Source organism: Oryx dammah, unplaced genomic scaffold, assembly GCF_014754425.2.
Source record: "Oryx dammah isolate SB20612 unplaced genomic scaffold, SCBI_Odam_1.1 HiC_scaffold_15, whole genome shotgun sequence".
In the NCBI taxonomy this organism is placed as follows: domain Eukaryota; kingdom Metazoa; phylum Chordata; class Mammalia; order Artiodactyla; family Bovidae; genus Oryx; species Oryx dammah.
In genome coordinates this window covers 6421073-6447921 of record NW_024070199.1, presented here as the reverse complement: position 1 = coordinate 6447921, position 26849 = coordinate 6421073, and the positions used below count along the sequence as shown (strand labels likewise).

The window sequence follows — 26849 nt, the reverse complement described above, 5'->3', positions numbered from 1 at the left end:
TCACTGGGAAAGATCCTCATGCTAGGAAAGATTGAGGGCAGAAGCAGGGGGCAACAGAGAATGAGATGGTTGGATCGCAACACCAACTCAATGGACATGAAACTGAGCAAACACTGGGAGAGAGTGAAGGACAGGGAAGCCTGGCGTGCTGTAGACCATGGGGTCACAAAGAATGAGACACAACTGAGCGACTGAACAACAACAACAAAGTTCAATGACTGTACAACCGGCCCTGGGTTGGCAGCCCAGCCGTAGAGGTCATCAAGCTGACTTCTCACCCAGTATGTGAATGTCTTATATGACAAATCCCTAACCCTACCTAAGGCTTCCCATGAACTATAGTGTCTCAAGGCCAGGACTAGTCGGAGGGGGAAGATCGATTGGAAATTCAGGAGGTCTGGATGGCAGGTAGAGACTAGAGGTGAACCAAATGGTTAGAAAGCTATCACAATAGGACTGTCAAGGGGAGATAGGGCGAGAACTAAAAGCCACTGTCCTGAGAACATTCAGCTGGTAAAGATATTTCAGGGCTAGTACTGAAAGAAATGATGAGGTAGATAGATAGTGGCTTCCAACCAAGCCAACGGTAGTGCTATTAACTGAGAAGAGGGCTGTTGGAAGAAAAGGATCACAGTTTATAGGAATGACATCTAGTCCCAGTTTGGACATGTAGTATTTGAAATGTTTATGACCAGTGGAGCAGACAGAAGCAGAAGCTTAGGAGAGACATCAGGGTGGCAGGTATAGCTTTAGGCATCACCTGTGAGTAGAAATTAGAGACATGGAAATGAATGTAATCAACAAGGAAATTCATGGATATAGATTTAGAATTCTGAGGAGCCTACAAGTCTGATGTGACACTGACCTCAAGGAATGGCAGTGGAAGATGATGACACACCAGGGAAGACATAAGCTAGATCAGCTAGAAGGATGGAAGGATGTCAGAGGCCAAAGGGAAGTGGTTCCCTGGATGACCCACCACACCCCTCCTCTAAAAATACAGTTTAATTTTTTTTCTTTTTCCTTCTTAAATCCTCACCCAAAGAACTTGCACAGCTTTTTCAGCTTCAGTTTTCCAGATCTCTTTCCTAGTGGCATGTTGCTCTCATATGTACCTGTTTGCCTATTGATGCTCCTGGTCAGTTGCTTCAGTTCTTTGCAACCCATGGACTAGAGCCTGCCAGGCTCCTCTGTCCATGGAATTCTCCAGGCAAGAAAACTGGAGTGGGCTGCCATTTCCTTCTCTAGGGGATCCTCCCGACCCAGGGATTAAACTTCGTCTCTTATGTCTCCTTCATTGGCAGGTGGGTTCTTTACCTCTAGTGCCACTTGGGAAGCCCCCTGCTTTCCCTACTATTACATCTGATTCCTTTGAGCAAGGGGTGGTATCCTTCCATTGCTGTATTCTTGTCATGGGACATGTTCTATCCAATCTCAGAATCCTGAGATACTGTTAACATTATTATATATTTAGATTTTTCATTGATTACTGTCCCCACTTTGCATTGGTTTACAAACATCCGAACGCCCTGTTATTCTTCCTAAATCTCTTCCTTATATGCTTCTGTGAATTACTGGGCCTTTTCTCCATTAATGGTTTTCTTTCTTTTTTATTTTAATCCCCGTTTCATTCTTAGTATAATGGTAAATTACTGGCAGTACTCAGTGTACTGCTAGGTCACGACTAGAAGGGTATGTAGAAGTTAACTAAGAATGTATGGAATGTGTACTTTATATTTTATTATAAATTTAATCAGTTTAGCATATGCTTTCATATGTTAGATGAAAGAATCTTGATCATATCAGTGAAGTTCCCTCCTAACAAGCATATTAGAGTTTCTCAGAAGATGTACAAGTATTTCCTTTCTGAAAAGCACAGGAGGCATAAATGACAAAGTCAAGGCCTGTTTTCTGATGACATTTATCTAGAAAGCTCTCCATTTCTCACTTCCCCCCCGCCCCCTCTTTCATGCCTGATCTGTATTCTGTGATTCTCTAGTATAATCCATCCTTTCAGAGCGTACAGTGACGTATATTGGAGATAACAAGAGTTTTTGCTTTACCATTACAGTTTATTACAAGATACTGAATATAGTTCCTTGGGCTGTACACAGCACCTTGTGTATCTGTTTCATGTATAGTAGTTTGTATCTGCTAACCCCTAAATCCTAGTTTATCCCTCCCCGCCCCCTTTCCCCTTTGGTAACTATAAATTTGTTTTCTATGTCAATGGGTCTGTTTCTGTTTTGAAAATAAGTGCATTTGTATCATTATTTTTAAGATTCCAAATATGGACTTCCCTGGTGGCTCAGACGGTAAAGCGTCTGTCTACAATGCGGGAGACCTGGGTTCGATTCCTGGGTCGGGAAGATCCGCTGGAGAAGGAAATGGCAACCCATTCCAGTGCTATTGCCTGGAAAATCCCACGGACAGAGGATACAAGTGATAGCATATGATGTTTGTTTTTCTCTGACATACTTCACTTAGCATGATAATCTCTGGGTCCATCCATGTTGCAGCAAGTGGCATTATTTCATTTTTATGGCTGAATAATATTCCACGAGACATATGTACGTATATATGCCCATATCTATGTGTACCTCTGTGTCACGTCTTCTTTTATCCACTCATCTGTCAGTGGACGTTTAGGTCACTCCCATGTCTTGGCTGTTGTGAATAGAGCTGCTGTGAACATGGCTTCATGCATCTTTTGGAATGAGTGTGTTCCCCAGATAGATACCGAGGAGTGGGATTATAGGAATCATTTGGTAACTCTATGTTTGGTTTTATAAGGAACCTCCATACTGTTCTCCATAGTGGCTGTACCAGTTTACATTCCCACCAACAGTGTAGGAGAGTTCCCTTTTCTCTATACCTTCTCCAGCAGAAAATACAAGTTTTTTTTTGTTTTTTAAGGGATTGTGAGGTGCCAACGCTGTATTGTGCACATTACCCTGCGATTCTCCTTGTGTGCTGCCCGTACATCTGATGAGAGGTGGATGGCTCACTGACTTCCTGGACACCTAAAATCAATACGACTGCTTAGCAATAATTGCTACTCACACTTACTGTTTGGGTATCAGTCTTACAGGGTTAACATTCCTGTAGTTCATAGTTCCTAGACTGGTGGGGTTTCAAACCCTCTTCCAAGTCTGCTCAGGCAGAATGAATGAGGAGTTAAAGATCCTAGAACATGTGCCTGATGGTCTGCACGTTGACCTGGCAGGGACTCCTTACTGAGCTCCACACTTCCTGCATGATTTTGGAGGACAGGAAGATGCTGCTGAGAATATCTGAGAGTCAGATTGTGTGTCTTTTGCTGTCAGGGCATTTCAGGTATACAAAGCTCATGTGGGACTCTCCTTTGGCACATGAACAACAGACGTGCCCAGAGTGGGAGAGGCTTCCTGGAACCAACACCGTCACGCATGCTTTCAGTTGGTTCCACCAACAGACCACGGGTCTGCCTTTGCTTCCTTCTTTACGTGTCTGGATTTGGGTCTCTCCGGTGCTGGCTTGAGATCACAGCAGGATGCAGACTCAGAATTCTTTCTGCCTTGTTCATAACCCTGATTATTTAATATCTTCTCATCACTTAGCCTAAGCTGAAGTTTTTCTGCTTTGATATTTGAGAAGAATTGGAAGTGGTGTGTGTGACTGTATCATATTTATTGTTGTTTAGTTGCTAAGTTGTGTCCAGGTTTTTGCAACCCCATGGACTGTAGCCTGCCAGGCTCCTCTGTCCATGGGTGTTCCCAGGCCAGAATACTGGAGAGCGTTGCCATTTCCTTCTCCAGGGGATCTTCTTGACCCAAGGATCAAACCCATGTCTCCTGCATTGGCAGACAGATTCTTTACCACTGAGCCACCTCAGAAGCCCATGTTCTATTTAGATACCTTATTTTTCTTTGTATTACTGTAAATACAATCTGTTTTGTGTGTATATATGTGCATATGTGAGGGGGTGTGAGAGAGAGGTCATATTGTTTAGGTCTATCTGCAGGGACGGGGGAGCCTGGTGGGCTGCCATCTATGGGGTTGCACAGAGTCGGACATGACTGAAGTGACTTAGCAGCAGCTCTCCTTTACTATAAGCACCCTGATGTCAGAGACGACTTTGCCTCTTTTGCTCACAAATGGAACCCTGTACTGAGCACAGTGCTTCACTCATATGGTTAGCATAGAATTTACAAATTAATATACAGTACCTACTCCAGTGGTCATGTATGGATGTGAGAGTTGGACTGCGAAGAAAGCTGAGCGCCGAAGAATTGATGCTTTTGAACTGTGGTGTTGGAGAAGACTCTTGAGAGTCCTTTGGACTGCAAGGAGATCCAACCAGTCCATTCTGAAGGAGATCAGCCCTGGGATTTCTTTGGAGGGAATGATGCTGAAGCTGAAACTCCAATACTTTGGCCACCTCATGCGAAGAGTTGACTCATTGGAAAAGACTCTGATGTTGGGAGGGATTGGGGGTAGGAGGAAGAGGGGACGACAGAGGATGAGATGGCTGGATGGCATCACGGACTCGATGGACATGAGTCTGAGTGAACTCCGGGAGCTGGTGGTGGACAGGGAGGCCTGGTGTGCTGCAATTCATGGGGTCGCAAAGAGTCGGACACGACTGAGCGACTGAACTGACTGACTGAACTGACTCACTGACTATATAATCAAAGTATGTAATTATCATCGTAGTATGTAGATCAAGTCATTCTCAGCAAACCTTTTTGTTGCCTTTAGGAAGTTCCAAGTTACAGAACTGTTATGTATTGTTGTAGAAATAAATTTAAATTTGGTGTTTTACACCTGAATCTTAGAGTCAGGATTCTAAACCAGAGAGGGCAAAACTAAGTAAACACCTAAGAGGCTTCCTTTTGCCTAGTGGTGTGACGTGTCTCACATTAGAAATGTTCCTGATACTGACTTGGCAGTGATCAATATTTGTGCTTGGCTGATTAATTCTGAGTAATTCATTGGATCTGGGAATTATGAGTAGAAGAAAGAGGGTGGCAGTCACAGAAGTCATTCTTTAACAAGTATCATTTACTGTAAAGTTCAGATACACTGTTCCCCAAAGGCTGTTGTTAATTGCAACATTTTTTACTCTAGGCCAGAACAAAAGCCCCCAGGTCCTCTTCAGGAAAAGCATATTCTAGAGTTGATTGGTTTCCCCTTTCCCTTAGCATGAAACAAAGCATACCATGAACACTCCCTCAAATAAAAATTTAGTCTGTATTCAAAATGTTAGGTTTTATGGGCAGTCATTCAATGGGAAGCCACTTTATTCTTGTTTATGCCAGCATTAAAAAAAGGAGAAACTAACATTTATTGAATGCCTACTAAATGTCAGGTGTTATCCTAGATATTTTAGGTAATTTTCGTAATAAACAAGTCAGGTAAGCATCATTAACTCTATTTTACAGAGAGACAAAATGAGGTTTAATCTGGCTTGGTGCTGAGATTAAAACCCTGTGAAAGTTTTTATTGCTTGATTAACTGATTGACTTAGCTATTCCCTTCTCCAGGGGAATCTTCCAACCCAGGGATCAAACCCAAGTCTCCTGCACTGCAGGCAGATTCTTTACCATCTGAACCACCAGAGAAGCTTATGTTACATCAGGGGAGCCAGACTGATCAAAGTGTTACTTTCAAAGGGCCCCTGAGGTTAATTAGTAGGAAGGAGAATCATGAATTATCAGCAGTGTCTGCCATGGGCAAGGAGGGGTTAATGGTGACATAGATATCTGATGTTTGTTAGTAGTAGTGTTAGTCACTCAGTCATGTTTAACTCTTTGCAAGCCCATGGTCTGCAGCCCCTCAGGCTCCTCTGTCCATGGGATTCTTCAGGCAAGAATACTGGAGTGGGTTGCCATTCCCTTCTCCAAGGGATCTTCCAGACCCAGGGATGGAGCCCAGGTCTCCTGCATTGCAGGTAACTTCTTTACCATCTGAGACATTGATATTTGTTATCCTGATATAAATGCATGCTCCCATCTCAGAAATCTCATTGGTTCAGCGTCTCCAGCAAGGTTCTCATCCTGGCTTATATGTTGTCCCGAGCGTTGCTAGCTAGACACAGATTAGTAAATTAGTCCTTTTGTGTCCCTAAAGTTTTCTAGCATGGACGTTTTTTTCTGAATGTGCACCCAGTACCCATAGCACATGGAGACAAGAACTGTTGTTAGGACATGGCTAACATAGGGGACTCCCAGCTACCCATTTGTCATTGGATCCAGCCTATTTCACGCCCTTCAAGGTTTAGGACCTATTTTTTGTTTTAGATTCCCTTAAATAAAATTCCCTCAGAGAAATGGCAACTCAGGGCTATAGTTTTTATTATTTTTTGCTGGTTTATTTTATAGGGGAATTTGAAATTGTATGCAAAGATTTATTTCACAATTAAGACAATAAAGAATGATGTAATAGTTCTGCAGAGGGCTGAGACGGGGGGATTATCACAGATGCACATTGGTAGGGAACAGCTTTGCAAAATATGACTTCTGGTCATACTGCAGATGAATAAGAGAGGGAAAACACAGCATATGAATTTAAGTAATAATAAAATGTGCTGGCTGGGATACTTTGCTCCATCTTTACCTTTCCTCTCTCCCTCACTAGCTGACTCATTACTCTTTCATTTTCCAGCTCTTTTTTGAGCATGGCTTTTCTGATTCCTGGAGCGACAGGTTCCTCCGTGTGGTCAAACAGCTCCTCCTGCCTGTCATGTCTCTTGCACACTTTCTTCGCACATGGTAGCACAACTATGATGCTCATAGTGAGCTTGTCAGTCTGTTTCATGCAGTAGGCGGAGAGATTGAGCAGCAGGAGACTGCATTTTGCTCTGCTGTGCCAGGCACTGTAGCCAGCACACAACAGGCCGTTAAACAGGTTGAACAAATGAATGATTCTGCCAATGGCAGGGAGACCAGCTGAGGACTCCGGAGACACACACTTCACTTCCGGCTCACGCTGCAAATACTTCCTGTGTTTATGGGGGTCTTCCTCCGCTCATCTGTGTCTCCGTGTTTTTTTATACAAAAAATGGAAATAACGCAAACCTCCCTTTCCTAATGAAGATTTTAATATAGAAAACCCTTGTAGAAAAGTCTGCATATGAGAAATTTAAGACTGATTGCCTGAAAAGCCCAGTGAAGCAATTATTCAGGACTGAGAAAATAAAACACTTAAGACTGTTTTTGTATTTTACTGGAATAAAACATTGAAGTCATCAATGTTAAACCAAGAGATAAATGAATGGAATTTTACAGACATGATTTGAGCTATAATGAGTGTTTTACAATTAATTTCTATTTATTTCTGTTAATTTTCTGGCTTGCCAGACTCTCTTCTCAGGCTCCCTTTCCTCTGCTTTCAGTCAGTCTTTTTTTTTTTTTTTTTTAACTTTTTACAAATAATCTGCATAGAGAGTAAAAAGCCTTTTCCTCTTGTGATTGTTCTTCTACCCAAATGTTCAAAGGGTTTCAGATTTTGTGACTCAGAATTCTTGCTGCCACTCTCTAGGTTTGACTGTATTTCCACCATTCTCTAGGTACTCCTATATTTCCATAGACCTTGTTACACTGTCTTGACTTTTTTATTTTTTTCCTTTGAGATATACCAGACTGTTCTAGGGCTTGGGTTTACATTACCTTTCCTAAGATTGGCTGCAAAAATTCAGTGCATACCCTGCCATGGATTTTTACTTCGTGATTCTCCTCCTCAGAATGCCAGTTTCTGAATTTTAAGTATTATCATATTAAAAGGATTCCTCAGGTGTATATTATAAGGATTCCTCAGGTAAGCTACTGGTATATATTTAAGTAACAACAATGCTCATGTTTATTATAAAACGAAAATATGAGAAACAAAGCCCCCATGTGAAAGTGCACTGAAAATTGTTCACTGAGCAAATCTAGAGTGTTACACTCCCCTCTTAGTTCAGTTCACATTATTGAGTGCCTGTGCTGGCCAAGGTCCTGAATCTCCACTGTGTTTATACAAAGGCAATTGTTTATTCCTTTAAAATAGTCTGCTGGTTCAGTGCTCAGGGTCTGTGCTCTGCTGGGTACCACCCTGAGCACTGTACACTTATTTCTTCTTTACGATCCACAACCTTCTATGAAGTGGGCCCCGTTGTTTCAAGCATTTTCAATCAAGGAAACTGAGGTAGTAGGATTGTAATTGAGGAGCATTTGAAAAGGAACCAGAGGAGGAGAAGAAGAGAGAAGGGGGGAGAGAAAAAGAGGAAATGTAAAAGAAACAGCCAAAATTACAAGTCAGATATACAGAGGAAGCCCTCTATGGCATAGTGATAGAATGTCATGAGAGAATTATAACATTTCTGGGAATTACTACTGAGAGTTCAGGTGGGAAATCAGTAAAAGCTTTAGGAGGGACGATAATAATGCCTTCCTGCATACATCTCAAGGATTAAAGTGAGGACCATATAAAATAACACGTGACTTGAACAGTGGTGTAATAATTATCAAGTGTGAAAAAGGGAGGAAAGAGATGTATATACATAAAACAATGCTGAGTCAACATTTGCTAAATTGCCTGTGTGTTTTATTGGATTGTGCTATGTTTCTCTGGGGAAAAGCCACGCCTGTTTTATCTTTCTAGCCGGTTTATAAATACAGAACCCAAGTAAATGGTATTGTATTGTCTTAAGTTGCTTATAAGTACAAGGCAGCACATACCATCTCTGAATTTTTCACTCAAAGTGATTTTTTAAGAGGTGGCAAGATAGGAGACATTTATCTACTTCATATTACTCATGTAATACACCAGTGCTTTATGAAGCATTTTCCAAGTGGGTTAGATAATGTAGTGGTAGGCGCTGTGTTATAATGTTTTATGTTCCCTGGGGTGGGGGAGGGAACATGAGAATTTATTTCGGGTAAGCTATATTTATCAAAAGCTGAAATCAATGAAACCACAGTATTTCCTTCAGTATGGTTATATCAGAGTGGTTTTTGACCATGATGACATTGTTTTTAGCCAGACCACAAATTTATCATTGTGAAGAGCAATTCTTCATTGCTCAGTTTCTGGCAAGATGCAAAGTGGTTTATGTTCTCTTTGAGGACCTGTTTTGAGAAGGTCCATTGAGAGAGGGCATTTTAGCATTTATTTTTCCTGAAGGAAATGGTGTTTACATTTATAAGGATACCATCTTTTTGACTGATCTGGTGGGATACATAAATTTATAAGTTACTGAGAAATGAGAACAGTAAGGAGCCATTTTATAATTTATCAATATACGAGCCCTGGCACCTCACTGAAAAAATGTTATTCTTTTCAGTAGTGACTGAAACAACTTCATCAAATTAATTTATTTGAAAAAGACCACTGCACAAAATTTTTCACAGCATTTTAGAGATTCCTTTAGAGAAAATCCAGCAACTACTGGCCATTTGTGTTGTTGCCTGCAGCTTCTGATTATCAAGGATAAAAACATGAGTTTTCAAGGAAGACTTTCACACTAAGGCTTTAGCCTTACTCCTGCTACTTACTGTGTGATCACAAGTATAGATATTTTACATTTTCAACTCAGTTTTCTGTAAAATGGAAATAGTGATTCCAACTTTTCTGGATAAGAGCTTTCAGTATAAGGAGGATTGGGGCAGAATATGAAGTTCCTATTATAGTGGATGACAGGCACTCAATACATGGGGATTTGTTGCCTTTCTTCTATTCTGTAATTTATTTCTTAGCAAATATTTATTGAGTGTCTGCTGTGTTCTAGAAGGACTTCCCTGGTGGCTCAGACGGCAAAGCGTCTGTCTACAATGTGGGAGACCTGGGTTCGATCCCTGAGGTGGGGAGATCCCCTGGAGAAGGAAATGGCAATCCACTCCAGTACTATTGCCTGGAAAATCCCATGGACAGAGGAGCCTGGTATAGGCTACAGTCCATGGGGTCACCAAGAGTCGGACACGACTGAGTGACTTTACTTTCTTCTTTCTTTCTTTCTTTCTTTGTGTTCTAGAAGCCTGTTTTTCCCAAGTGGACAAAACATGCAACCCTCACCCCCACTCTTTAGCTTGTATTCTAATTGGGGAGACTGACAATATGTGATCAGCAAAAATAAACGAACACGTTAGCAACAGAATAGAATAAAAGGTTATGTGTGAAGTGGGGAAAATAAGAGGTGGAAGAGGCTAAAGAAGGACAACTGGTAGTCCTAAGCAAGTTGGTCAAGGTAGACATGTGAGCAAGGACTTGTAATAGCAGTATGGGTGTCTAGGGTGGAGCATTCTAGGTAGAGACCCTGGGATAAGAGCTTCCAGATATTTAACAGAAGAACAAAAGGACCAGTGTATCGGGGGACAGAGAGAGATTAAGTGAAAGGGAAAGTAGTCCAGATTCATAACAAAGGGCCAGGTCTTACAGAACATAAGTGTGACTTTGAATGAGGGAGAGCTAGTGTGTATTCTTGGACCATGGACTAACATGATCTGGCTTACTTTTTAAAAAAGTATCTTTGCCTAGGTTATTGAGAAAGCGGCTTTAGGTCAGGGCAAGAGTAGAATCAGGATGATTAGTTAGGAGGTTATTTCACTAATAAAGGTGATTAATCATGATTACTGGGGCCTGGATCTATTTCTCTCGGGGGAGGTAGTGAGACGTGGTGGACTTCTATAGTTGAAGGAAGAGTCAATGGAACTTCCTGACCAGTTGACCAAAGGATAAGAGAAAATTCAAAAGAAGTTTCCAAAGTTACTGGCCTGAGCTATTGAAAGAATGAATTTGCCATCCCATGAAATACAGAATGCTAAGGATAGAGCAGCCTTGGGGAAGCAGAAGGTAAAGACCTGGATTTCAGTTTTGGAAACGTAAAATGAAATATCTATGGCACATTCAAATAAATATGTCAAGTAGGCAGTTGAATATTCAGCTCTGGAGGTTTATGAGAAGTCTGGGCTATATATTTAAATCCAGAAATTTGCAGTGTTTAACCAAGAATGAGACGGAGTCAGATCACCAGTGAAGCAAGTGTAGATAGAAGAGGGTGAAGACTGAACCCTGGGACACCCTAAAAGTCTATCCTTAGTTCTATTTCCACCACGTAGTTAGATGTACATGTAAAACTACTGAAACCAGTAGCCGCCAGATCTCCCCGAGAAGGCTCATTTTTTTTTTTTTTTGTCATTGAGGAAAACAGAAAAAGCGAATAATGATTCCGTTATTATCCACTGAAACCAGAAAAACTTTTGTTCAGAGAGAGTGATTAAAAAAATAGATAGCAGGGGGAAAAATTATGTAGTTTCAAGCATAAGAGGAATCAAAGCATCAGCCTTGGGAATAGATTTCAGTCGAGAATGGAAGACAAAAATAGGCACATGTATGAAAATATGTTAATTTTAGTGTTCACATAATATGTTTTTAACGTGCTTTGGCAAACTGGAAACAACCAACATTAACACAAAATAAATGTGGTTTCTGTGTCCAGTTGTTAATGTACAGGCAGTGATTAATGAAATAGCAAAATATATTAATTAAAGAAAAAAACAGTAGAGACTGGGCACTGTAGCTGAGTTTATCAGTACTCCAGAACCTAAAAGAAATAAATAGGAAACAAGAAGAAATTAAAAATAGAAAGATGGCATACGCTATTTAGATTTGTTATAGCTCATGACTATGATATCTTTTTGGAGCTTCCAAATTACATTAACCTTTTGTGATCCATTCATTTGGAATCAGAAATCATGTGGAATCTTATTACATTATCTAAGAAGATAATCTAAGTATGGTTAAAAGAGAAGTTTATAATAATTCAACAAATTCAAATTCATTGATTATCCTGTGCTATTTGCTGGGCTAGACAACCATTGACTTAGAGGATATTACTTTAAAATGTGAAAGACATTCGATAGAGGTTGGAACTTTTCCCAGATTTTCTCATTTATTTTTAAATCAGTCTATCTCTATATTCATTTTTCGTCACTATGTTTTTAAGTTTAATTCAGTTCAGTTCAGTCGCTCAGTCGTGTCCAACTCTTTGTGACCCCATGAATCGCAGCACGCCAGGCCTCCCTGTCCATCACCAACTCCCGGAGTTCACTCAAACTCAGGTCCATCGAGTTGGTGATGCAATTAAGTGATGTACTCTTGCCTGGAAAATCCCATGGACAGGGTAGCCTGGTGGGAGAGTTGGACACGACTGAGCGACTTCACTTTCACTTTTCACTTTCATGCATTGGAGAGGGAAATGGCAACCCACTCCAGTATTCTTGCCTGGAGAAACCCAAGGATGGCGGAGCCTGGTGAGCTGCCATCTATGGGATTGCACAGAGTTGGACACGACTGACACGACTTAGCAGCAGCAGTGGTAAATAATCCATCTGCCAGTGCAGGAGAGGCAAGAGAGGCAGGTTCAGTCCCTGGGTTGGGAAGATCCCCTGCAGAAGGAAAGGGCAACCCACTCCAGTATTCTTGCCTGTAAAATTCGATGGACAGAGAAGCGTGGCAGGCTACAGACCACATGGGCACAAAGAGTTGGACCCAACTTAGTGACTAAACAACCACCACCACAAAAGAGTGATAATCATTCACATAATTGAATTGATAATAGGTACCAAACTATTTGTGTGCTATTTAATCTCTCCAGTAATTCTATGAACTAATTACTACTGTTTCCTACATTTTTTAGGTAAGAGGAAGCTGAAGCTCAGGGAAAGGAAATTTACATTTTCTTAAAGTCACACAGTGAGTCATTGATGGTGTGTGGATTTCAACAGGGATGTGTCTGACTCTAAGCCTTTTGATTTAAACTGCTGTTATTGGAAGATAATAAAGATAAATTGTTCAAGACATGTTTCACATGCAGTTAGAAATCTCAGCTATATTTTTTTACACTATGTTTGTCATAAATTTTGCCTTTCTTAGATAGCACTGGTGAGTCTATGTAACAAATGTAAGGGAAATGTATTAATAGAAAGTGCTTAGGGAAATACTTTCTATTGTTAAAGTACTTTTTTTTTTACAACTGGTCACCATTATGATGTCTGATATTTAGAAAAGGATATTTTCCATAAGTAGGCTTTGATAGGAAACTAAATGTGAAATAATGATTCACTTGCTTTGAAATAGCTTGGTTATATTTGAAAAAAAAATTTATGAATACACATTCCTTAGAAATATTCCTTGGAGTTTTGCTTTCTCCTTAAAAATTCTTCTCCCTTTTACCTGGTTAACTTCTCATTTAGACATGAACTTTGATTTGGACATGAAATTTGATTCCATTCCATGACCTGGTTAATTTTTTTCTCCCCAGTGTAATCAGCACTTACTCTCATGCAAGCAGTGTTTTTTTTCCTTCCATCTTCCTTCCTTCCCTTTGTTGTTCTGTTCATTCATTCATTCTTTCCTTTATCCCTTCTCTCTCTCATTACTAGACAAACATTAGATTAGTTTCCATATATGCATGGCATACTTAATGTATTGAAATTGCTCTTTATTTGTGTGTGTGTCTGCCCAGGCCCTGGAATACTCGAGGGTAGGAATTGTGACTCCATGATCACTGTGTGTCCAGTGTGCAGTGCTTTGTTTGAGCCACACTGGAGCTATTTGCTAATGAGTGTTCCTGTCCTTTGTGCCACCAATGCAAATTTAATTATTGTATGTATTATATGTTGTACTCTTAGTGCAGTTATTTAAGTCAACTTTCTTCTACTGTGGACATCTGATGCATAGAAATGGAAGGTCAGACACTTTACATATTTATTTTAATCAAAAGAACCTAGCACAATGTTGAAAATAGTGTAAAAAGTTGATTAACAAAAAGAACTTTTGCTGAATGAATGAGTGATAGGATAGACAGCTTGTATAGCATGTGTTTCTATTTAGATTATTACCTAACTTAGAAGCCAAGGAATTAGAGGTCGCATTATGAAAAACTATTCCATTTAAAATACTAACAGGAACTATTTATTACCACCGTAATTATAGAAATAAACATATTTCTTATCTAAACTTGTAACAAATTTCCTCTAAAGAACTGGAAACACATAATAAATGGAAAGAGTTTTTTTTTTTTTTTTACCCTTTTCTCATCCAAACTGAATTGTAATAATCAAATAGGCAGCATTTTTTACAAACATTTCAAATGAAAAATATCAGAGCAACCTGGAGATAATTAACATGTAACTAGTTTGAAAGCTGAATTTCTTTCTCTTTCTATAATTTCCTGAAAATACGGGGCTCCCAAATGTAATTGTGAAGAGAGACATGTGGTGTAGCATAAAATGGTGGAATCATAGTGCCTGGGCTTGATTTTTCACTAGCTTTGTGACCTTGAGCAATTTATAGAATCTTCCTGGGTCTTAATTAATTCAGTTGTAAAATAATAATATGTATCTTATAGGATTCAAAAGGATAATGCTTAAGATAGTGCTTAAGCATTAAGCACATATTAAAATAATAATATGTACCTCATAGGATTAAAAGGGATAATGCTTAAAAAATATTGGTGATGAAAAGCAATTCTTCTCATGTTTTTATTTACTTGTTAAAAGGTTAAAAAAAAAAGTTCCAAGAAAAGTAGGGGAAACCGAGGAACATAGATGAAGGCCACGTCTGTAAGAAGAGAGTAACTCAAATGCCAGAGCTGTAAGAGCTGTCAGTAGTTCTGCCTCCTTGGAGCTCATCCCCCCTCCACCCCGCCAGGGTTCCCACTAACTCCCTTTTGTTTGACTCAGTTCTCTTTTTTCCCCCTGAAGTGAAGATACAAAGGTTCCAAAGCAATTAGGTAACTTAGGGAACCACAGGACTTCCTAGAGAATGTTCCTACTGACATTAAAATGTAGATGGGCACTGCCCTCTTTCCATTTTACAACTTTGCACTTGAAGTTATATTTCTTTCTGAGTGAAAAGCAGGAAATCATTCTTTCTGTCATAAAGCTTCCCACCAACTTACTTCTTGAAAGTCATGCTGGTGTTGTTGCTTTATGCTTTTTCCTTTTACTTGGGTTTGTTGGAAGGCTGCCAGAGTTGGCATACCCACCTGAAAGTGTTTCTCTGGCTTTGGCTTTGGCCTGGGCAGCTCATGATCTGCTACTTATAACCCATCCTAAATTCTTTGAAAGAAAACAAAGATGCTTTCTAGTACAATATTTGCATGTATTGGTGGGGAGTTTTGTTCAGTGAAAAAGTTGTCTTGGCAGAAAACTGAAGGGAATTTTCTGAGTGCCTAGCCCAATTGTTGCCTTCCACTATTTCTTCCTCCTTCCTCTTTCAAACTAGACCTCACTGAAGTTACATTCTTGTCTCAGGGCAACAGTGACCTCCTCCTATTGACTGTAATTTCTGATATCTTCATTGCCCTTTATTCCCACTGCATCGTCACAGTCCAAGCCACCAACAGATTCATGCTGTGACTTACAACATTTTATTCCCATGGTTCTCTCTCCTCCTCCTTTCAAAATCCCCAAATGGAGTCTTTGTTTTAAAATTTTATCTTTTAATATTCAATTATTTAAATAGCTCAAATAGTATAAAGTATTTTAAACAAATTTTAAACACGCAGGGAAGTGTAGAACAAACATAAACATCTGGATTCAACAGATATTGATATTTTGTAATTTGTTTCAAATTACATACACATACAACTTACAGATATAATTAAAACTCTCTTATAAATCCTACCAGACTCCCTCCCATCTGTTTCCAGATGAAACCACTATTCCGAAATCAATATCCTTTCTACTCATGTTTTTAAACAATACTAGCACTTTACATTGACTATATGAATGATATTTATAAAGTAGTCCATCATGATTGTAGGTGTCTCTGGTGGCTTAGTGGTAAAGAATCTGCCTGCCAATGCAGGAGACTTGGGTTTGATCTCGGGGTCAAAAGATCCCCTGGAGAAGGAAATGGCAACCCACTCTGGTATTCTTATGTGGGAAATCCCATGGACTGAGGAGCCTGGTGGGCTGTAATCCATAGGGTTGCAAAAGAGTCAAACAAGACTTAGTGAATAAACAACAACAGTAACAACTATCATGACTGCACTTCCCTTTCTTATTCAATTTTTGGATACTCCTGGAAATAATACTTGCTCTGTTTAAAACTATTCTCTCTGCTCAAATGTAGACATAAGGTCAGGGAATTTTATGTTTTGGTCAGAGAAATGTTGACATTTTCAGTACTTAGAACATTGCCTGGGATAAAGGAATTGCTAGTTATATCACTGTTGAATGAATGACTACATGACTGAATGAATATATATAATGAGTCTTAATTTCCTGTAGAATAAACTTTAAAATAGTTGCCATGCCTTATGAAGCCCTGCAAGAGCTGGCCTTTGCTTGGCTTACCTGTCTCATTCCCCCAGGCTCTCAGTTCCTCCTCCATTTTTGTATTCTAGGCCCCAGACACTCTTCTCTTTCATTTGAATTTGGCCAACTTCTCTTACATGGATATGCAGTTCATTGAGGAGGCAACTCTAAACCTCATCCAAGTAGCTTCCAATGATACAGGCTCCTACACCATTCTAGTCTTATCTGTTGACACTCAGCATCTTATTCCTTGTCAGTATTTAGGATGATAATCACTATGAGGGCAGTGATCCTGTTTATCCTCTTCACTGCCAACGTGGATACCTGAAGATTGTTACACAAACTACTTGCTGTCCTTAATGAAAGTGACTTGAATTAGGAATATTGTCTATGTTCTGCCCTCATTCTCCACTTAAAATCTTCTTTCTTTTCTTTCTCATTTTCTTGCCAGGTTTCTGTTCTTTCTCTGTCTAATTCTTGGTTCCTGATTACTTTCAGTTTATGATGGCTATTAAAAATACTGCTGGCCTGATATTGGGGCTTCCTCAGTGGCGCTAGTGGTAAAGAATCCGCCTGGACCAAGAGATGTGGGTTCTATCCCTGGGTCAGGAGGATCCCATAGAGTAGTGAATGGCAACCCACTCAAGCACTCTTACCTGAAAAATTCCATGGACAGAAAGGCCTGACTGGGGCTACAGTCCATGGGGTTGCAAAGAGTCAGAGATGACTGATGATGCATGCACACGCACACACATTTATTTTAATGGAGTTATTGATAAAATACATTCTCATAATACAATATTATGTGTATCTGTATGTATGTGTGCAGACAAGTAACCCACAGTCTTACCTCTCGTAAACATTTTTTCTTAACAATAGGTAACATTCATTTCAAACATCTTTCTGTGAATATATACAAGGAAATGGCTAAATATAATAAAGACATTAATGTCAGTTGACTGCCTCTCCTAGCTGTTTTTGCAGTTATTTAATTTTAAGATCTCTAACTGTGCTAACAATCTTACAGAGTTGTATCGGAATTAAACAAGTTTCCTGGCACACAGGAAACATTATGTGTGTGTTTGTAGGTTGCCATTATCACAATGAGGGCACTGACCCAGAGTGACCTGAGCTGTCATGTTATATGCTGAAATGGGGCAACTGTGAGCCAAGTAGGTAGAAGAAAGACCCAAGCATCTCTGTAACAAGCTTTGGAATAGCTGAAGCCATCAGAGCAGTCTTCTGGCTTAGCTAGCAGAGCCAGGTGCCAAGTGACTTTGAATCAGAGTCGACGAGATAGCTGCAAACAGCTGTAAGCTCTTTGGAAAAGTGCTGTAGATCTTAAATTAAAAGTTAAACTTCATGTACTGTCAGTGTGGAGACCTTTCCAGGTTTGGCACTTATTCTCGTTTCTCCCCTCCCACTTTCTCCCCCTGTCCCTGCATATATACACATGCTCACACATATGCATGGAGCAAGAGGAAGGTCATTTCATTCTTCTGCTTGAAAAACTTCCCTGGCCCCACACAGTCTATAGGATAAGGTCCACACTCCTTAGTTAAGGCTGTCTTCAGAGGATGGCCTTAATATTTCCATCTTCTTCTTTTTTTTTTTTTTTAACATTCCCCATCCTTTATTGCAGATTGACACACACTTACTGAGGGCCTCCTCTGTGTCAGGCATGGTGTTAGACACTAGGGATGCAAAGATGAGTGAGATACAGTTATGTCCTTGAGAAACTAAATGATTCAGCAGTGGGGTGGGGTGGGGTGGGGTGGGGGAGATAAGGATATATGACCTTAAAATCCAGTTTGAAAATGTAAAGAGGGAAGCAAAATTTGCTTTAGAAATACAGAATAGGGGACTTATCAGTTTCTAAGTACAGCAAAGAAAGTATCAGAAGATGACATCTAGGCAGAGGTGAGCAGGAATTATTCAAGTAAATAAGGCAAGGAAGGTAACACATTTATGGACATGGACAAATAAAATAGCGTTATGTGTAGATGAGAATTATAAGCAGCCCTTGATACTAGAATGTAAAATTAGAATCATAAAGTGGTGGTGAATGAAATTAGAAAGATCATAGTAGGGTGAGGGAACTCTGTATGCCAGATTGAAAAACTTGGATATAACCCATAGAGTTATGAAAACACTGGTAAGTGTTGAGCAGTTAAATAAAATGGACAGATCTGTATTTTGGATACATTATTTACTAGTGAGATGAAAAAAACAGACTTAGAGGCACGCAGCACAAATTTGGGAGTAGAGAAATAAACTGGGAGATTACTGCAACAGTCAAATGTGAGATGATAACTTAGCCAAGGGAAGAGTTTTACAAATAAATGGAGAGGAGGGATAAAAATATTTAGTAGTGCCAATAGGAGAACTTGCTGAGTGACTGGATATGGGTGGCCAGGGAGAGGGGAGAGTTTATATGACTCACTTTTTGTTTGGAGAAATGAGGAGAATGATGGTGCCGTTCAGAGCCTCAGTGCTACATACTCTTTCCAATATGATCTTCTTCACTTAAAAAAATTTTAATTTTATTTATTTATTTTTTCTTTTGTGGCCACACCATGCAGCATGTAGGATCTTAGTTCCCTGGATTAAGGGGGAATTGAACAGGAATTGAACCTGTGCCCCCTGCATTTGAAGCCTGATCTTAACCACTGGAGTACCAGGTAGGTCCTTGTCTTCACTGTTTTAAAAGTGAACTTAAAGACTATGCCTCAAGACTAAACCTTTTTAAATTTCTCCAGGGTTAGGTGTGCCCTTCTCCATTTTTCCAAAATACTTTGCTCATTCCTCCCCTATAGCACTTAGTCATGAATATACAAATGTAATTCTTTTGTCCTATGTTTTGTAAAACTATCATAATGAACATGGTCTTCTTTTTCATTCAACAGAGAAGAATTTTATTATTACTATTTGGACTATAAACTGGACATGGAACAACAGACTGGTTCCAAATAGGAAAAGGAGTACCTCAAGGCTGTATATTGTCACCCTGCTTATTTAACTTCTATGTAGAGTACATCATGAGAAGCGCTGGACTGGAAGAAACACAAGCTGGAATCAAGATTGCCGGGAGAAATATCAAGAACCTTAGATATGCAGATGACACCACCCTTATGGCAGAAAGCGAAGAGGAGCTAAAAATCCTCTTGATGAAAGTGAAAGAGGAGAGTGAAAAAGCTGGCTTAAAGCTCAACATTCAGAAAACGAAGATCATGGCATCCAGTCCCATCACTTCATGGCAAATAGATGGGGAAACAGTGGAAACAGTGTCAGACTTTATTTTTCTGGGCTCCAAAATCACTCTAGATGGTGACTGCAGCCATGAAATTAAGAGACGCTTACTCCTTGGAAGAAGAGTTATGATCAACCTAGATAGCATATTCAAAAGCAGAGACATTACTTTGCCAACTAAGGTCCTTCTAGTCAAGGCTATGGTTTTTCCTGTGGTCATGTATGGATGTGAGAGTTGGACTGTGAAGAAGGCTGAGCGCTGAAGAATTGATGCTTTTGAACTTTGGTGTTGGAGAAGACTCTTGAGAGTCCCTTGGACTGCAAGGAGATCCAACCAGTCCATTCTGAAGGAGATCAGCCCGGGGATTTCTTTGGAAGGAATGATGCTGAAGCTGAAGCTCCAGTACTTTGGCCACCTCATGCGAAGAGTTGACTCATTGGAAAAGACTCTGATGCTGGGAGGAATTGGGGGCAGGAGGAGAAGGGGACGACAGAGGATGAGATGGCGGGATGGCATCACTGACTTGATGGACGTGAGTCTGAGTGAACTCCGGGAGATGGTGATGGACAGGGAGGCCTGGCATGCTGAGATTTATGGGGTCGCAAAGAGTCGGACACGACTGAGCGACTGAACTGAACTGAATGTACTGGGAAAACTGGGGTTAAAAAAACAGGGATAATTCTTATGTAATTTACCATCTTGTTGGGAGAGAGAGAAGACTCTTTCCCTCTCCCAGGAGAAGTGGTTATTGTTTAGATGCTTTTCTCCCACTAGATTATTAAGTTTCTTGGAAACTTAGACTCATTTTATATTTTCAGTTTTTCTATTTTCTATTACATTTTCTGGCACACACTAAGGCCTTAACTTGTTAAATTAATTCATACTTGATAATCTCAAGGACATCTCCAGTTGATCTTGTCTAAAACCAAACTACTGACCTTTATCAAAAAAAAACATTTATTTCTCCAGTCCTCAAGGCAGAAAATTGGGCAGCCTTACTTAATATCCATTGCAACCAATCATCTGTATGTCCTGTTGATTCTACCTCAAAGTGCATCTGAAATCTTCCAATGCACTGTTCAGCCCAAGACACCAAGAACTTTTGGTGCCTGCAGTGGCAACCAGCGGTAACCACCCCATCTATCTCCCTGGTTCCACTTTCCATTCATCTCCAAATTATTCTCTCCCACAGCAAACAGAATAATATTTTAGAAATATGCATCCAATCATATTTTCTTCTTCTACTATACTCCCTGCAAAGGTTTTTCATTGCACTTAGTATTAAACACGCAAATCCTGAACCTGTTCTATAAGGCTGTATGTGAACTAGCCCCTGCTATCTTTATGATCTCTTATCACATCATTTTCTCATTGGCTTATCCACAGATAGACCTTTTCTCTTAGCCAGAAATGCCCTTCTCATCATTTTTTGATAGCTATGTCTGTATTTATCACTTAGGTCTCTACTAACTTTCACTTCTTTAGAGAGATCTTTTATGATCACAAATTTAAATTATGTCTCCCCTACTATATTCATTTTCTAAAAACGCTTGTTCTTTTGCTTCATACTCCTTAACACAATTTGTGCCTCTGTATGTGGGACAGGGGGAGGGAGGAAGAGAGAGAGAGTCCTCTCTCTTTCCCAACAAGATGGTAACTTACATAGAACCACGTCTATTTTTTAACCCTAGTTTTATGCAGCACATTATTCTAGTGCAAATAGTAATAATAAAATACTTTTCTATTGAATGAAAAAGAAGACCGTGTTTCATTGTGATAGTTTTACAAACATAGGACAAAGGTTTACACCAGTATATTCATGTTCAAGGTACTTAGCCATGTAGATAGTTGAATCTGTGAAATAGTTGTTCAATTTGATGACAATCCATATTGAAATTAGAAGTTATGAACAGAAAAAAAGTAAAGAAATAGTATAAAGGAAAAGATCACCAATACTGATTTTTATTTCCCTCATAAGAGAACCAATTATATTTTTTTCTTTCTTACATTTTTACTGTATGTATGTGTGTGTGCGCTCCATTTCATCTGTTTAGCTAAATTTAATAAAAACTTTGTGTTCAGCCCTGACTTGGCTCTGGGGACCCTGGGATTTATGAGTATCAGAAAGCTCATCATCTGTGGTGAAAATAGGACTCAAATGCTGTCACGAGGTACTTGGGTGTTTTATTAAATCAGAATTTTAAATTTTTTTTAAGAAAAGAAAAGTTTTCTGCATAAATACCAGTCATTGAAAACAAAGTCTTAAAGTGAGCTGGTCTCAGAGGGCCCCAAATCGCAGGATTTTCAGAACCAGGCTTTTGCAATAAGCTAACACAGCTACCATGGATAATCTCTTGTCCTGTGAGGGATCGAGTCTGACACCAATGCTGTTATAATCTAGCCTCTAGGAGTTTGTGTTAAATCCATCTTAATTGTAAAATAACTAGATGGCCTGACCTATCAGGTGGGCCCTCTGCCTGGAATGTCTTTTTCTCTTATTTTCCTGGAAAACTTAGTTTCACAGGTCCCCTTGTAGTACTTTCTGTTCACAAATCTGTATCCTTTATTGTAATCACACTTTTACCTTTGGCCTCTCTCATTAACTTCTTGACAACAGAGTGGCATATCTTTATTTTTATATATTTCAGTGGTAGGCAAATAGGTGCATAAAATGCATTTACTAAAGGTTTATTGAATAAATTGGAAGGGAAGATGGAAGGTACCGTTCTGTTTTCATATTGTAAAGATTAGAAACAGCTATATAATACCATTTTGAGAAGACAATGACAATCATTTCTTAACATTTTTGGAGGAAAAAACTCCTAAACCAAAACATCACGAAAACAACAACAAAAAAACAACCCTCCCAAAGTATCCTCCAGACCAGGGAGAGATGAGTCTTACCCTGTGTTGACATTATTTGAAAACTCATTCGTTAGAGGTGTCTGGTTTAGGTTAAGGATAAGCACTTAAAGAAACAAAGAGTTTTAGACCAAATTCTACCTAATTCTGTGCTGTCCTTTTGTCCTTAGACATGTCATGACATATTTTAGTCTCTTCCTGGCCAATGTTTCTCTCTCTATGCCTCTAATCACAGTTAACTGGGGTCCTTCCTAGCAACTTCTGGGAATATCCTGAAGATGGGCTGAAAATGCCCAGTAGACAACCTAAGGATTCTGGTCCAGTTTAGCGGTGAAGGCAGGAATATAGGCTGATTTCTCTCTGAGATACAAGATTTTCATGATGAGCCCAGGTATTGGGAAGCCTTCTGTTCCTAAGGGAACTCTTTGTTGCATAAACAGTTCCACTAAGATGAGGACTGCTTGGAGATGTAACCCCCTCCCACGTCTGTGTCCTTTCAGAGTTTTGAGGGAGGTGCCTATGCTGACATTGTGATGTACGTACCTGTGAGGTCGTCAGTGGGCCAGGACCCCAGCTGGCACGCCTTGCAGGTGTACTCATCAAAGACGTACTCGTTCTCCTTACAAGGTGTGCAGGTCCAACAACAGCTCACCTCTCCCTTCCGGATCACCTACGGTAAACATCGACATTTTTGATTTATTTTTTTCTCACATAGATAAACATACAGCAATCTTTTATTCAAATATGCTGCTTTACAAAGCAGAAACGGTCTTTCACATAAATTATTTCAAATGTTTTTGGTTAGGCAGTATGAATATGGACATTCTCATTTTATAATTAAAGAAACAGGCTGAGTTTAAGCAACCTGTCCAACATCATAAAACTGGCTGGAGACAGGGTCAAGAATGAAATTAAGTGTAAATCTCTGGATAATTAGCTTTAGCTACCTGTATTAATGAAGTGACTGTATTTGTGCTCACAAGTAAATATGTTTACATTTCCACATGTGTATATGTAACTGAATTTCCCCCAGAGTTTGTGCCTTTCTTTGCTTCAAATTACAAATTTTTGCTTTCTGGATTTCCCTTGGCTTCCTGCCAGTAGTTGAATAATTGTTAGGGAAAAAAAAAAACAACCCTCATGGTATGTCTATTAAAGTTAAAAATCTATCTATATTGATAAAGCAATTAAGAATTTGTTTTGAATTCAGAGGCAGAAGATGCTTTTTCTGGAGATCACTTCTTAGACTGTTGCTACTAAAAATCTGGCTCAACAATTCATCCCATTCCTTCCTATTTTAGTAGTTTTGATTTGCTTGGGATGAAGAGGGATAAGGTCACTGAGACTATTATATTCCTCTTCATCTGTCTGATTTTTTTTTAAGGCAATGGAAAATAATTGAAATAATTTAACAGCTGAAAGAGTCCCAGATGTTATTCTTTAGAAATGGGTCTCTCTCTCTCTCTCTTTTTTTTTTCCCCCACCAACTGGTACATGAATAGCCTCTGTGGAATAGAGACAGCATTCATTAAACATTCCTATAAATAATTAAATCTGTGATTAAAAACTAGACACAGAAGTGATTACACTTCAGATTCCTTGTCTGAAATGCTGACTCTGTTAATGACGTTTGATAATAATGTCTGGATTTCTGTAGCCAAACACAGTTGTAAGCTGGCACGCCTTTCTTCTATTTTGTACTGTCCCTCGTGCTGACTTTTGGCACTCCAACAATACAAGTAGGAAATGATGACAAAAGGACCTGAAATATCCTTTCCCTAAAATAACCAGATAAATGAGGCAAAATTGCTAATCAGACTGCTTCATCTATCTAAAGCTTCCTTCATAAGAATATTGACTGTTTACAGGTAATTTAGTGCATGCCACATGGTGTCATCTCATTGAAACTTTGGATAGCTCTGTATAAGGTAGCTAGTTTTATTTTATTCATTTTTTTGGGGGTTGGGGAGAAAACTAAAGCTCAGAGAGTTCACACAACATGTGGGTAAATGAGATCAAATAATGCCTGTTGGACTTTGAGGTCATGCTCATAAATATTGAGCCTTCTTGGTTTATATCAAGATAGGGTTCATGATATTTTGAAGTAGGTGGAGGAAAGAGAATCAAGGGGTACCAAAGTTCCAGTCTTACTTATGGTGGTGTTCAGTCGCTCCTTTGTGTCCGACTCTTTGTGACCCCACAGAGCAGTAGCTCACCAGGCTCCTCTGTCCATGTGATTTTCCAGACAAGAATACAGGGTTGTCATTGCCTCCTGCAGGGGATTTTTCCAACCCCGATTTTGAACCCAGGTCTCTTGCATTGACAGGCACCTTCTTTACCACTGAGCCACCAGGGAAGCCAGCTTACTTGGAGCCACTAAATAATTGTGTAGCCTGGAGCAGTCTTCCACCCGATTCTCTTTCTTCCAACCAAGACTAATGCTTTTGAAATAAAACCTGTGTTTAGAGTCCCCTGAGGATTAAATCTGTGGAGAAGAGAATGGCAACCTACTCCGGTATTCTTGCCTAGAAAATTCAGTGGACAGAGAAGCTTGATGGTCTATAGTCCATGGGCTTGTAAGGAGTCAAATACAGCTGAGTGAATAGAAAATCATGATGATTTGTAAACTGCGTGTGTGTTAGTTGCTCAGTTGCATCTGACTCTTGCGACCCCATGGACTGTAACCTGCTAGGCTCCTCTGTCCATGGAATTCTCCAGGCCAGAATTCTGGAGTGAGGAGCCATTCCCTTCTCCAGGGGATCTTCCTGACTCAGGAATGAAACCCAGGTCTCCTGCATTGCAGGCAGATTCTTTACCATCTGAGACACCAAGGAAGCCCGTGTATACTGTAGAATACTTCAAAATATTAACTACTTTATTAGTGATATACATATGAATACCCACATAGAGAAATGGATTTCATTTTCAGGGTATTTTCAACCACACTTGGTAAAAAACTGTCATTGGGACAGTTACTAGATTTTGTAATGCAAGGAGGCACATTTCAAATGCTGAAGGATTGTTTCTTAGCAGCCTGGCAAACAAAATCACTTGCATTTTTCCTCTTAGAAATATGCTGACTTTCTGTGATTCAACTTGATTGGCTTTATAAATTTCAGTTTTTTACCAGAAAAGCTCATGACCTTTTCCAAGATTAATTCCAATTCTTATGATCTTTGTTGAATTGATAGGGACAACATAATGTCTTCTGATCATTAAGAACTGATTTGTTTTACCTTTTTTCACTTGTTATATATGTTCTGTTTCACATTCATTTTGAATACAAGAGGTGCTGACAATTCTCCTTCGGACTAATTTCCAATCTTTTTGAACAACCTGGAAGTAGTATGCTTTTCCTTATGAATAACAATTTGCTGACATATTGACCCTTTGCCAGACTAAGTGTCCTTTCATGGACCATAAATTAACAAATCTGATCAATGCTATGAGGTGTTGATATCATTAGGGAAGCTGTTCAGTGACCATTTTAAGCCATATCAAGAAAGTGTAGTCAGTTATATATTTCAGTTCAGTCACTCAGCGATGTCTGACTCTTTGTGATCCCATGAACCACAGCATGCCAGGCCTCCCTGTCCATCACGAACTCCCAGAGTCCACCTAAACCCATGTCCATTGAGTCAGTGATGCCATCCAACCATCTCATCCTCAGTCGTCCCCTTCTCCTCCTGCCTTCAATATTTCCCAGCATCAGGGTCTTTTCAAATGAGTCAGCTATTCGCATCAGGTGGCCAAAGTATTGGACTTTCAGCTGCAACATCAGTCCTTCCAATGAACATCCAGGACTGATCTCTTTCAGAATGGACTGGTTGGATCTCCTTACAGTTCAAGGGACTCTCAAGAGTCTTCTCTAACATCACAGTTCAAAAGCATCAATTCTTCAGCACTCAGCTTTCTTTAGAGTCCAAATCTCACATCCATACATGACCACTGTAAAAACCATAGCCTTGACTAGATGGACCTTTGTTGACAAAGTATTGTCTCTCCTTTTTAATATGCTATCTAGGTTGGTCATAACTTTCCTTCCAAGGAGTAAACATCTTTTAATTTCATGGCTGCAGTCACCATCTGCAGTGATTTTGGAGCCCCCCAAAATAAAGTCTGACACTGTTTCTACTGTTTCCCCATCTATTTCCCATGACGAGATGGGATCAGATGCCATGATCTTCGTTTTCTGAATGTGGAGCTTTAAGCCAACTTTTTCACTCTCCTCTTTCACTTTCATGAAGAGGCTCTTTAGTTCCTCTTCACTTTCTGCCATAAGAGTGGTGTCATCTGCATATCTGATGTTATTGATATTTCTCCCAGCAATCTTGATTCCAGCTTGTGCTTCTTCCAGCCCAGCATTTCTCATGATGTACTCTGCATAGAAGTTAAATAAGCACGGTGACAATATACAGCCTTGAGGTACTCCTTTTTCTATTTGGAACCAGTCT

At 39.6% G+C, this 26849-nt stretch overlaps 1 protein-coding gene across 1 annotated transcript in view; it reads right to left on the bottom strand.

The window, feature by feature from the left end:
- The window catches only part of GRM5 (glutamate metabotropic receptor 5), a 138250-nt gene that overhangs the window by 35429 nt on the left and 75972 nt on the right, over positions 1-26849 (bottom strand). Inside the window, exon 5 of the mRNA XM_040256544.1 lies at positions 22939-23065. Within this exon, the coding sequence (XP_040112478.1) occupies positions 22939-23065 (127 nt within the window). The remainder of the gene's footprint in view (positions 1-22938; positions 23066-26849) is intronic.